This window comes from Lepidochelys olivacea (genome assembly GCF_965140295.1).
Source record: "Lepidochelys olivacea isolate rLepOli2 genome assembly, chromosome: 22".
Classification (NCBI taxonomy): domain Eukaryota; kingdom Metazoa; phylum Chordata; order Testudines; family Cheloniidae; genus Lepidochelys; species Lepidochelys olivacea.
Window position 1 is genome coordinate 8,842,324 of NC_140432.1, and position 12,261 is coordinate 8,854,584.

Consider the following 12,261-nt stretch of genomic DNA (forward strand, 5'->3'; position numbering starts at 1 on the left):
TTAAGTGCCAGATTTGCTAAACATTCGTATGCCCCTTCATGCTTCAGCCACCATTCCAAAGGACATGCTTCCATGCTGATGACGCTCGTTAAAAAAATCATGTGTTAATTAAATTTGTGATTGAACTCCTTGGGTGAGAATTGTATGTCCCCTGCTCTGTTTTACCCGCATTCTGTCATATATTTCGTGTTATAGAAGTCTCGGATGATGAACCCGTACATGTTGTTTGTTTTAAGAACACTTTTACTGCAGCTTTGACAAAATGCAAGGAACCAATGTGAAATTTCTAAAGATAGCTACAGCACTCGACCCAAGGTTAAGTATCTGAAGTGCCTTCCAAAATCTGAGAGGGACTAAGTGTGGACCATGCTTTCAGAAGTCTTAAAAGAGCAACACTCTGATGTGGAAACTACAGAACCCAAACCACCAAAAAAGAAAACCAATCTTCTGCTGGTGGCATCTGACTAAGATAATGAAAATGAACATGTGTCGGTCTGCACTGCTTTGGATTGTTATCGAGCAGAACCTGTCATCAGCATGGATGCATGTCCTCTGGAATGATGGTTGAAGCATAAAGGAACATATGAATCTATAGCACATCTGGCACGTAAATATCTTGCGACGCGGGCTACAACAGTGCCATGTGAACATCTGTTCTCACTTTCAGGTGACATTGTGAACAAGAATTGGGCAGCATTATCTCCAGCAAATGTAAACAAACTTATTTGTCTGTCTGAGCGATTGGCTGAACAAGAAATAGGATTGAGTGAACTTGTAAGCTCTAAAGTTTTACAAATTTTATTTTTGAATGCAAGCTTTTTTAAAATAATTCTACATTTGTAAATTCAAGTTTCATGATAAAGAGATAGCACTACAGTACTTGTATTAGATGAATTGAAAAATACTATTGCTTTTGTTTTTTACAGTGCAAATATTTGTAATAAAAATAAATATAAACTGAGCACTGTACACTTTGTATTCTGTGTTATGATTTAAATAAATATATTTGAAAATGTAGAAAACATCCAAAAATATTTAAATGTATTCTATTGTTGTTTAACAGTGCAATTAATTGGGTGATTAATTGTGATTAATTTTTTTAATTGTGCGATTAATCACAATTAGCTTTTTCAATTGCTTGACAGCCCTATTTTAAACTGATTTAGTTATACCAATGGAAGAACCCTGTGTGGACACTCTTAAATCAAATATTGCAAAATGCATTTGGAAACTCTTAAATCAGTTTGAGCCTCCACACGAGCGCTTTGAACAGTTTTAACTAAACTGATTTAAAAACTGGTTTTTAGCTAAGCTGGTGCATCAAACCATTAGCTTCCCGAAGTCCTCTAGGAAAGATATGACGGGAGGACTACACATATTGTGGCTGATATTTCTCAAGGGAATTGAAATGTAAGAGCCCCCAAACCAACAGCAACAAATCCACATTTCAGACCAACTTTGTGCATCACAAAGAACCCATGAAAAGGTCACAATTTACTAACTTGATATTTCTTCCATGTGCAGGTTGACTTCCAGGGCCTAATTCTCCTTTCATTTGTACCAGTATAAATACGAAGCAGCCCCATTAATGGAGTTACAATGGTGCAAAACTGGTGTAAATGAGAGGGTAATCAGCTCCTCGGTAGGGAGAACCTGCCTCTCAATGGAGCCTGATCTGAAACCCATTGAAATCAACAGAAATAATCCCATTGACTTTTGTGGTGTCTGGATCAGGCTCTGAATGAAATGCCTGGTTATCACAGACGTGCAAAAGGCAAGCCAAGCCAAGAAAACCTGGAACTTCCACATCATTTGCTGTCAAATGGAGAGGATGTATCTAGTGGGGTTCCACAGGGATGTATTCTGCATTATGTACTATTACATATTTTCATTAATGACTTGGATAATGGAGTGGAGGTTATGCTTATAAAATCTATGGATGACACTAAGCTGGGAGGGGTTGCAAGCACTTTGGAGGACAGGATTAGAATTTTAAAGGACCTTGACAAATTGGAGAATTGGTCTGAAATCAACAAGATGAAATTCAATAAAGACAAGTGCAAAGTATTTCAGTTAGGAAAAAAAATCAAATGAACAACTACAAAGTGGGGAATAACTGGCTAGGTGGCAGTACAGCTGGAAAGGATTTCCATCCTGGGAGTTGTAGCAGATCACAGATTGAAGGAGCCAACGCTGCGGTGCAGTTGCAAAAATGGCTAATATCATTCCGGGGCATATTAGAAGGAATGCCAAATGTAAGACACGGGTGGTAATTTTCCGGCTCTATTTGGCACTGGTGGGGCCTCAGCTGGAGTACTGAGTCCAATTCTGGGTGCCACACTTTGGAAAAAATTGAAGAGTCCAAAGGAGAGCAATAAAAATGATAAAAGGTTTAGAAAACCTAATCTGTGAGGAAAGGTTAAAAAACTGGGTATGTTTAGTCTTGAGAAAAGAAGACTGAGGGGGAACCTGATAAGTCTTCAACTATGTTGAGGGCTCTTATGAAGAGGATGGTGATCAGTTATTCCCTGTGTCCACTGAAATTAGAAGAGGAAATATGGGGCTTAATCTGCAGCAAGGGAGATTTAAATTAGATATTAGGAAAAACTTTCTAACTAGAAGGGTAGTTAAGCTCTACAATAGACTCCCAAGGGAGGTTGTGGAATCCCCATCACTACAGGTTTTTAAGAACAGGTTAAACAATCATCTGTCAAGGATGGTCTATAGATATACTTGGTCTTGCAGCAGTGCAGGGGATAGACTAGATGACTTCTCGAGGTCCCTTCCAACCCTACATTTCTATGCTTCTCTGATTATTGTCTAATAACATATCAGCTGTTCTCAAGACATAACAATAAACTCCGAGGAGTTGTCTGACCTGGTCAGTGATTGAAATTACAAGTGGGTCATATCACCTGTTAAGCTGAATCTTTGAAAGTGTAGTAAGGGCTCCGGCAATGCAAAGGAACTCCCAATTTTCAGAGTGCAGCAGGAAACTGCCAGAACACCAGATCTTTCAGAGTTCCATCCGGACCTGTGAAATCTGTTTGAGAAGTGTCAAAATATTTGCTTTGGATTTATGCCTTTAAAAAATGATCATGCCATAGAATATGGGAGAGGTGGTTGATGCTTGGCTAAGTATGCTGCTTTCTTTCTCAATTTGAAAATTATAGATATGCACAAAGTGTTATTTTGGTTTGAAAATTTTGCACAGCATAAGTGCCTATTATTGGAGGTGGAATACAGAGATTGCTTGATTATTAGCATATATATTAATGGGACACTAAGGAATTTCATAATCATATGACACACGAGAATTCACAGTGTGATGTTCGTGCAATTTACGTATGCGGAAATGGGCGTAGCAAACTGTGGGATAAGAATATCTTCCCTTAGTGCCTTCCATTTGAGGATCTCACAGGATTTTTACAAGCACCCTGGTGTAGTAGGTACCATCCTTATTTTACACATGGAGAATGTAGAGGCACAGGGAGGTTTAGAGACTTGGTTGAGGTCACACAGGGAAATCTGTGGCAGAGCCAGGAATACCACCAGGTCTTTCTCTTTCCAAACTTGTATCTGAACTACCAGACCACCCTAGTCTATCATGGGGCTTCTCAGAACCAGATTAAACTATATAGCTACAGTAATACGCTGTTTTCTATTTCTTTTTTGCTTATACACTTTGTCATTAATATTTAGTTCTCTATAGAGCCTACCTACTGCTTCACAGAACAGCACAATTGTCTAGTGAGCCATTCCCTGTCATCCCGTCCCAGCTTCTGGCAAGTATACATAAGTTTTTCAGGATCAGGGCCTATGTGTGTCATGTGCCCTTTACTGGCCGGTCTACATAGAGGATAATAGCCTGCTACTGCTACAAAAACGTTACCTCCTTTCACTGAAATGGTACTGGCCTGTGTTTTGGTGCTAAAATTTTCATCAGTGCTAGAAGCCATGTTACAGCAGTAGATTTTGATGAATTTGATATTAATAAATTTTAGCCATCTGAAAAATGAGATTTTTATATGACTTAAGTCTATTTTGTTGGTGTATGATCAAAATGAGCATGTACATGTGTGTACTACTGCTCTTATCGGATGAAATGAAAATAGCTCATCCATATGTCATAGGTCTTATACTGCTGACAGCTAGGGGAGAGTTTCTTTTCATTCAAATAGCTGAGGCCTGTGGGTTTGAAGCTTCCTGGGTAGTCATGGGCTTGTTACAGTAGAATCTACAGCTTGAATCTATTTGTTCTGAACACATCACATAACATTTAAAGGAAACACAAAACTGACAACATCATCATCAACAACAAATGTCAGGACTGGATGAAATCCCTGAGCTCATGGAGTCTGGCCCCAGACTATACTCCACGTGGCTATGGATTCCAGCATGCATGCTCTGGACTTCTTTGAATAACACTGCTGTTGGCAGTATGAGTATCTTTATCCCTGCTGTATGTTGTTCCTTCATTATCCAGCCATGAGGGATTTGTCTCTGTTCTAATTGTCAAACACAAAGGATGAGAAGGTTGGACAAAACTCGCTAGTGTATCATTTGCATCCTTCTAAATTGCATTGTGTGTGCAGCTGTTCAGTCAAATTGCCCACCGAGTTTATTTTTGTCCCAGAGAGGAAACGGAGACGGGTGTTCTCTCTCTTAGGGCAGATCCGAGATCAAAGAATCACATATGCAGCTCAGGAGACACCTTTGCTTGGAGTTTTTGGGTTGGAGAGAGATTATAACAGGACAACATTTGAGATAATAACAGGCAAAGTTTTAACCAAAACTCAGCACATCTCTAGCAGATTTACACTGGCACCTGTTGAAATGCTCCTTTCATTTCATTCACAGAAAGTGGGGTTTCTTCCAAGAAAGCAAGAATTAAAAACTGGTCACTGGCCCAGAAGATAAAAGCATTTTGCACAAGGCCTGTCAAGCCAATATTAAATGGATCTCTGTTTAGCAATAATTAAACTCTATTTCTTCCCTTGTGTCACTCACCAATTTGGTTTATGCCTTTGAAGCAGGAAGAGAGAGTGACATTTATGGCCAGCTTTGTGTTGGCACGAAAGACAAGAGTGGGCTTATGAAAGCTGAAGAGTGCTTTTGTGTGAGCTGCTAGTCAGCTGTCCAAAGTCAGTGTTTGCTTATGGCTGTTGTGATAACAATTAACAGAACAGGAAATAAAGGACTGATTGATTTACGCACACACAGCATGATGCATGTAATTTAGACACAAACAATGCCATCCAAAGTGGGAGTTGACCTGCCTTTCAAACATGTGTTTCTAGGGGCACTTCAGGGTGTTGCTTTTCAATCAGTAAACCTACTAGACTACTTTCCGCCTCACTTAGGGACAATGGGCCCGTGCAAGGGAGAACTCACCACAGGATGTGCTCCCCTTGCAGCTGGGCATGGCCTAGCAGTCTCTCCTCCTCCTCTAGCACCTTCTGTTGGTGGTCACTTCTTCCCTGCAGCGGTCTGCTTCTTCTTGTGACTCAGCCCTCCAGCCTGAATCCCACCTCTTCCAGGGTAACAAAAAGTCCAAGAGAATAACTGTCCCAATTCTTATGTCCAGTCTTCAGCCCTCAACTCTGGGGTCACTGTACCGCTCCTCTCAGGACTTTCAACTGCCCTTTATCCCCTTCTCAGGACCTTCCACTACACTTGGTTCCAGTCTAGGGACCCTATAAACCAGCAGCTCAGGCCTGCTCCATCAGACCCCGTGCTGCTACCCCCGTACCACAACCTGTCAGCAGGCCTCTCCCACAATGCCTTGAAGTTTCACCCTTCTTTCAGGGCCACAGCTCGCAGGCTCTCCCCTGGAATCCCCCAATAAACCCCCAAACCAAAAGTATAAACTTAACCCAACTTCTGCCCTCCCTAGGTTTGACCTTTCCTACCTCTGAAGTTCCCCTTGCTCTGTTCTTCAGTTGAATGCCTCACAGGGCTCTCTCCCTAGGAGTCCAGATCCTGCCATTTTATCAGGGATCCTCATCACTGGAGCTTGTTATACTTCCCATGGCTGCTCCACGTCTCTCCTGGCCTCTTGCCAGACTTTGCTACTCAAGAGAGGGTCCCCAGGGCTTCTTCTATGACCCTGCTGCTCTCTCAAATGCCTGGAAAGGGACTGTAGCATCCTTTCCCTCTGTCCCGGCAGCCTCCTTCTAATCTGTGCTTCCCTTCATTATAGTCACTGTCCAGCTCCATCTTTAATTAGGCCAGGCTCACCCAGCTGGGTTAACTGGCCACTCAGGCCCAACTTAACCCCCTCAGATCTAGTATATAAACTATTACAGGGCCACGGTTCTGTCAGAATAAAAGAGCTTCACCAACTCAAGCTAAATATAAAGGGGCGCTTTATTCCAAAGTAAAACCGTCTGCACACAGACTTGCACTGAAGGAGCAAAAGGTGCAGATTCAAACCCTTATTATGGTGCAAGTGGGCAGTCCTTGTTTTGATGGCCTCGCGCAAGTGCACTGGCAGATCCCTGAGTCTGAACAGAGCTGAGTGGAACCTGTTTCTGTTGTAGATGAAATGCCTCACAATCGTTTTAATGGGGAAGCATTATCTCCATTGTACAGAGGGACAGAAAGATGAAGTGACTTGCCCAGCATCATCCAGACAGTCTGTGGCAGAGCAGGAGGATTGAACCTGCGTTTCCAAATTCTTCCTCAATGCGCTGAGGTTTCTTTTCATCTAACTGTCATCTGTGTAAGACAGACGGTTGCTGTGGGCTAATCTTGAGTACACCAAGAGCTGTATCTCCTCCATGCAATATTCCCTTCCTCACCCCCAATAAACAAGACCAGATGCTGTTTGCAAATCATTTCTCCGCTTTTAAGCATTTGATTCTGTAATCTTTTGGCTACTTTGATTTACTGAACTTGGTCCATAAAACTCTGAAAGCTAGAGCAGGATTTTATTATTGGTAATGGATGAAATAGTTGGCCAGAACATTTAGCATAACTTAGTTCAAGAGAATGATCTTTAAATTGAAGTTAACTTGCTGGAGCTGAAAGGTCCCTCAATGCAGACATATAGAGCCCTGCAAATCTGTGGGTATCCACAGCCATGTTTGCAGATTGGATACAAATTTTGTATCTGTGCAGTGCTCGACAGATACAGTAAATGGACTGATGGCTTGTATCCCAGTAACTTTCCTGCGTTGTCCAAGTGCTGTGGTTCACAGAGATGTGCTTATATGTATTTCTCTGGGACTGACATACCCTGGCCTTAAAACTCCCTCAGAGTCCAAACGCGAAAGGTCTGGAATAGGAGCTCATACCTAAACCCGCAGCTCATTTGGAACTGGTTCCAAACAACATGGCTTCAGGCCCATTTTTCTTTCTAGGGGACATAATGGGCGACCCTCTTAGGGTTGTGAGCACCCCCCCGTTCCCAATTAAGTCCATGGGATTTGAAAGTGCCATGTGCCAATTGTAAAGAATCCCAGAAAGAGTCACTTTCTTCTAAGACTGATCAAGAGACTTTATTAGAATAAAGAAAATAGTGTCACCTTTAAAACTATTCTGCCTCTCTCTCTCTCCCTCTCACTGCTTTCCTGTACAGCTTCTGCCGAGAACCTTTCCCCACCCACCTCACCTGTGCTGTCTCCTGCTACAGATTTAAAGAAACAGCACACACCTCCTCTAAGATGGTGCTCAGCACCTTTCAGGATTGGATCCATACGCAGCTATGGAGTATAGATTATCATAAAGGGGCCTGTCCTTCCAAGGCAGAGATTGTGGCTTGAATATATGAAGCAGGGTAGATTAATTAGGAAAGCAGTGTGTATTTTCCTTAGAAATGGTTAGTCCAGAATCACTTGTGCTGTGACATTTGCTACACAGGATTTCTTGAGAGCCAACCTGATGGTTTTCTTAAAAGCTACTTTGAAAAAAAAATCCACCTTTATTTACAAATGCTCTTCTCCAATGCGGGTAGAACAGGGCTCTGGAACACTCTCCAACTTGACAGGGAGTCTGGGATAGAAGATGCTAAACATAGCAATAACAATACTTAGCACCTACATCGTGCTTTTTCTATCCTTAGACCTTAAAACACTTTAAAAATGTGGCTAAGCACTATCATCCTCTGAGATTGGGAAACTGAGGCACAGAGCAGTTAAATGAGTTGCCCAAGGTCAATGGCAGAGGTGGGTCTTCTGACCCCCTCCACCTCCTGTTCGGTGCCCCGCCCATACTGCTTCCTGAATAGTACAGAAGTACAAAGCATTATTATTATTATAGGCAAGAGTTACTGGCATCCATCAGGGTTCTGCATTCAAGACCTTTATGGATTTTGGATTGTGTATATTAAAGTAGAGTTAGATGCAGGGGGATTAGCTATCTAATGCAGGGTTTTATACTCAGTTACCTTTGCTGCAGTCACCTAGCTGAGCTTTTGCTCTGGGAGTTTCTTAGACTTGTCCCACGTTCTGGGCTAATTAGTTAATGTCTGTGCAGTGTCTTGAAGATTTAAAAAGCATGGCATAAATATTAAATGTAGTTATTAGCAAATAAGTATTAATTATCCTTCTGGTTAGTTTTTGTTAAGGCCTCCAAAGGCCTTCAGGCATGGGTGCCTCAATACATTCGCACTTATTAATTAGTATTATTATGTAACCATGATAGAGAAACATTGAGTTGACAGGTTGCTAATGGGGATGGGCCTGAATCAAAGCCCTGGCTCTCAACAGCTCCAAACTTTGGGGAAATTTCATGTGCGGGTTATCTCCTAAATTGGGCCAAACCCAAACCCTCCAGAACTTTGGAAACGTTCAGCTATGGAACTGGATCTGAATTTGTCACTAAGTCCTGTGCCTATTAGATAAATGTATATGCAGTTGATTTTTATGGGTTTATTTATTTGCATTTAATCTCTGTGAAGCACGTTGATGAAAAGCAATGTTTAATTGCTAGGTATTATTATGATAACAACAACAACTAATATTTACACAAATTGGGATAGTTAGTCTTCTGCTTGCAATTGATTCCAGGTGCAAAACTGCTGACACAAACTTGAAATCTGCTTTTAAAAACTGTGATCTGTACTTCTTACTTAGTCAACTACTTTCAGCTGTGAGACTCTACAGTGACTATTACTGTCGGAAGCCTAAGATAGCTGGATACTAGTATATCCATACTTTTCCTTCCTTGTCTCCTTCCTCAATAGCTTCAGAATATGTGGCAACCTGCAACTTATGAGAAATGAACAATAACAGCCATGAATATTGTCAAGGCAACACACTGTAGAGCGGGCCCCTAATTCTCCTGTGTCTTGCACCCTGTGTTGTCATTTACCCCAGTGCAAAGTGGGTGTAAAATACCACATATTCCAACTGATAGCATTTTTATACCCCACATTGGAGGTGTATAAATCACTACACAAGGTGCAGGGCAACAGAGAATAGGGCTCTTGGTCAGAAAATCTCAACAGCTGAAAATGGGCATTTTAAAGAGAAATTGCCACAAATGTTTGTTTTCTTCCCATTTTCCTCCAGCTCAGGACACACGAGGTGAAATCCTGGCTCCATTGACGTCAATGGGGACATTGCCATTGATTTCAATGGGAATCAGGATTTCTCCCAAGGGAGAGAAACCACTGGTTACTGAGAAGCCCTTTGATACTTGATTGGATTGCATTTAACTTTGGCAACACTCGTCTTCCTTGTCAGGCTAGTAAAGCTCAATGGACTGAAATGGAAACTGCATACGGTGCAAGCTGTACTTGTGAACTCCAATGGGGAGCTGTTGGACTGTGCACCCAGCGAGGAACCTTGATGAAAATGATTCTCTGGCCCCAGCAGGAATGATTCTATGCTTCTATCTGAGCACTAACTGCTGCACGTTTCCCTCCAGCCTCCGTGAGACTGATGATTCCCGTGGCTCTGTGACCTTTGGCTGAGTCTTGGGGCTATTTTTGGAAACTTTCAGAATGTTCCAGGAGTGCCCTTTGCCACTGCATATGTACAGAAACTTCGGGTTAGCTACAGCAGGCCTTTGTGTGCAACCAAAAAACAGAGAGCCAATTAAAAATCCTGGCTATGAGGCCTCTCTTTGATCATCCAAGTGCCTGTGCTCCCATGTACTGATCCCGAGTATAGGAATTGTAACGAGGTGCAGGCCTGGAACAAAGTAGACTCCTCTTCAGAATCCCTGTTTAATACATAATAACTAGAGACGGGCCTGAGCTGTAAAGCTGAGATCTGGTTCCAAAGTCTGGGTCAGAGGATTTGGATCCAGAGTTTCAGTTCAGTCCATTATACAGATGGGAGTCAGCTGAAAAATGCAGATCTGGATCAAAATCCAAACTGTTCCTAAGTTCTGGGTTATTCAGATCTCAAACCTTGATCACTCATCATTAATATTAACTGTTTCATGGCTGACTTCTGAACCAAGTAACTGTACACCCAGCAAGTGTGATTTACCCATCATGAGCCCCGTCTTCACTAGATTTTGTTTGGCCCTCTAATTCCCAACAGGTGCAGCTCCGCTGGCAGAAACTGCACTGTGCTGGAGATGAGACACACTCAGACTCAGGTACGTCTACCATTGTATCATCTAACCCTGTTAGGTGAAACAATGGTAACAACGGCTGCACCCTCTCTACACCACAGATGCAACCACTGGAGTAAGTTCATCCCTGATGTAAATCTACTCAGGCTCATGGTTTGAAACTAGGGATAGACTTGACTCTTTGTTTCTGAGCTGCGCTGTGCACTGTTTGGGCCAGATCCTCAGCCGATCCAATTACTTCAGTTGACCTACACTGACTTACCCCAGCTGAGAATCTGGCCCCCTATCCTCCATTATTGTAATTTCCTGGTTCATACTGGTGAATATTTTGAGGGATCCAGTTAGCCCCAGAAAAGCTTGAATATCTTAATTATTCCTCATGTTAGTTGGAATCTCTGTGTGTAACATTGTTGCTGTTATTAAAAAACCTGATGGGAACCCTTTAACTCTGCCTGGTTTTGGCACAAATATCTGCTTGCTGAAACTAAGGGGGAAAGATATGGCATCCTGGGGAAAACTTAAAATAATTACTGTGGGTTTTTGGACGCCGCAGCAGCTGCTGCTGTCTGATCAAGCATCTGTGAGAGTCTGTTCCGAACATGACAGAAGATTGCCCATGTAGCACAGGGATAATACCTACCATCAGCAGGTTTGGTCAATGGTAGCAACTGCATGAAGACCTGATCCTCCTCTTAGGCCACATGTACGCTATGAGTTATGACAGTGTAGATAGGTTGCAGTAGGGTGGCTGCTTTCTATATTGTCAGAAGGAGTTTTTCCATTGCTGTAGGTAATCTGCCTCCCTCAGCAGCGGTAGCTAGATCGACAGAAGCATTCTTCTGTCAGCTGAGCATACTGGGGGTTAGGTCTCTCAGGCATGTGACTTTTTCACATCCCTGAGCAACCTAGCAATTTCAATCTAAATTTTAACTGTAGACCAGGCTGGATTTACACTACTGCCCCGCCATGACAATCGTCTGATACTCCAGTAGAACCGGAATGAGTGAGAGGAGAGTCAGTGTCTTAAGTCATCACCTTAAAGCATCCCCTAAAAGTTTTCTTCCAGTATAATTTTGTGCAGACTTTGGTTGCCGAGCAGGGTGACAGGTACCTTGAAAATACTTATGTAGACACAGATAGATACATATCACTATGGCTATGTCAGGACCAGATTCCCATCTGGTTTGCACAATGGCACATGGGTAGCAGATCATGGGTTACAGGTGCCCAGAGCGGGAGGAGAGTAGCCTTCATGGGGCTGTTCTGTTCTATCCTCACACAACTGGGTAGGAGTGGATGGGGAATGGGGAAAGTCTGGGCTCTGCTCACACAATGCACTGGCTAGAGAAGCTAGGTTGGTTTGCTGTGGGAAGTAGCTCCACCAGGTATTGGACCTGGTAGGAATTTCCTCCCCTTGGCAGGGGGTAGCTCTGATTCTTCCGTGCGGCTTTTGGCAAAGCCATGGAGGAGTCTTAAATCTGTCCCTGTGCTGTGCGGGGGTAGAAGAGACTGGAATCGTAGAATCATAGAAGATTAGGGTTGAAAGAGACCTCAGGAGGTCATCTAGTCCAACCCCCTGCTCAAAGCAGGACCAACCCCAACTAAATCATCCCAGCCAGGGCTTTGTCAAGCTGGGCCTTAAAAAACTCTAAGGATGGAGATTCCACCATCTCCATCAAAAGCTTTGTTAAAGTCAACGTATACCATGTCCACCGCTTTCCCCACATCCAC

General features: G+C 42.7%; 1 protein-coding gene across 2 annotated transcripts in view; it reads left to right on the top strand.

The window, feature by feature from the left end:
• BARX2 (BARX homeobox 2) overlaps window positions 1–12,261 on the top strand; it is a 53,362-nt gene that overhangs the window by 17,997 nt on the left and 23,104 nt on the right. Inside the window, exon 2 of one of the 2 annotated variants that reach the window (XM_084611936.1) lies at window positions 10,497–10,554. The exons of the other annotated variant lie outside the window; for it this stretch is intronic. Within the exon in view, the coding sequence (XP_084468062.1) occupies window positions 10,497–10,554 (58 nt within the window). The remainder of the gene's footprint in view (window positions 1–10,496; window positions 10,555–12,261) is intronic. 2 annotated transcript variants of the gene reach the window in all.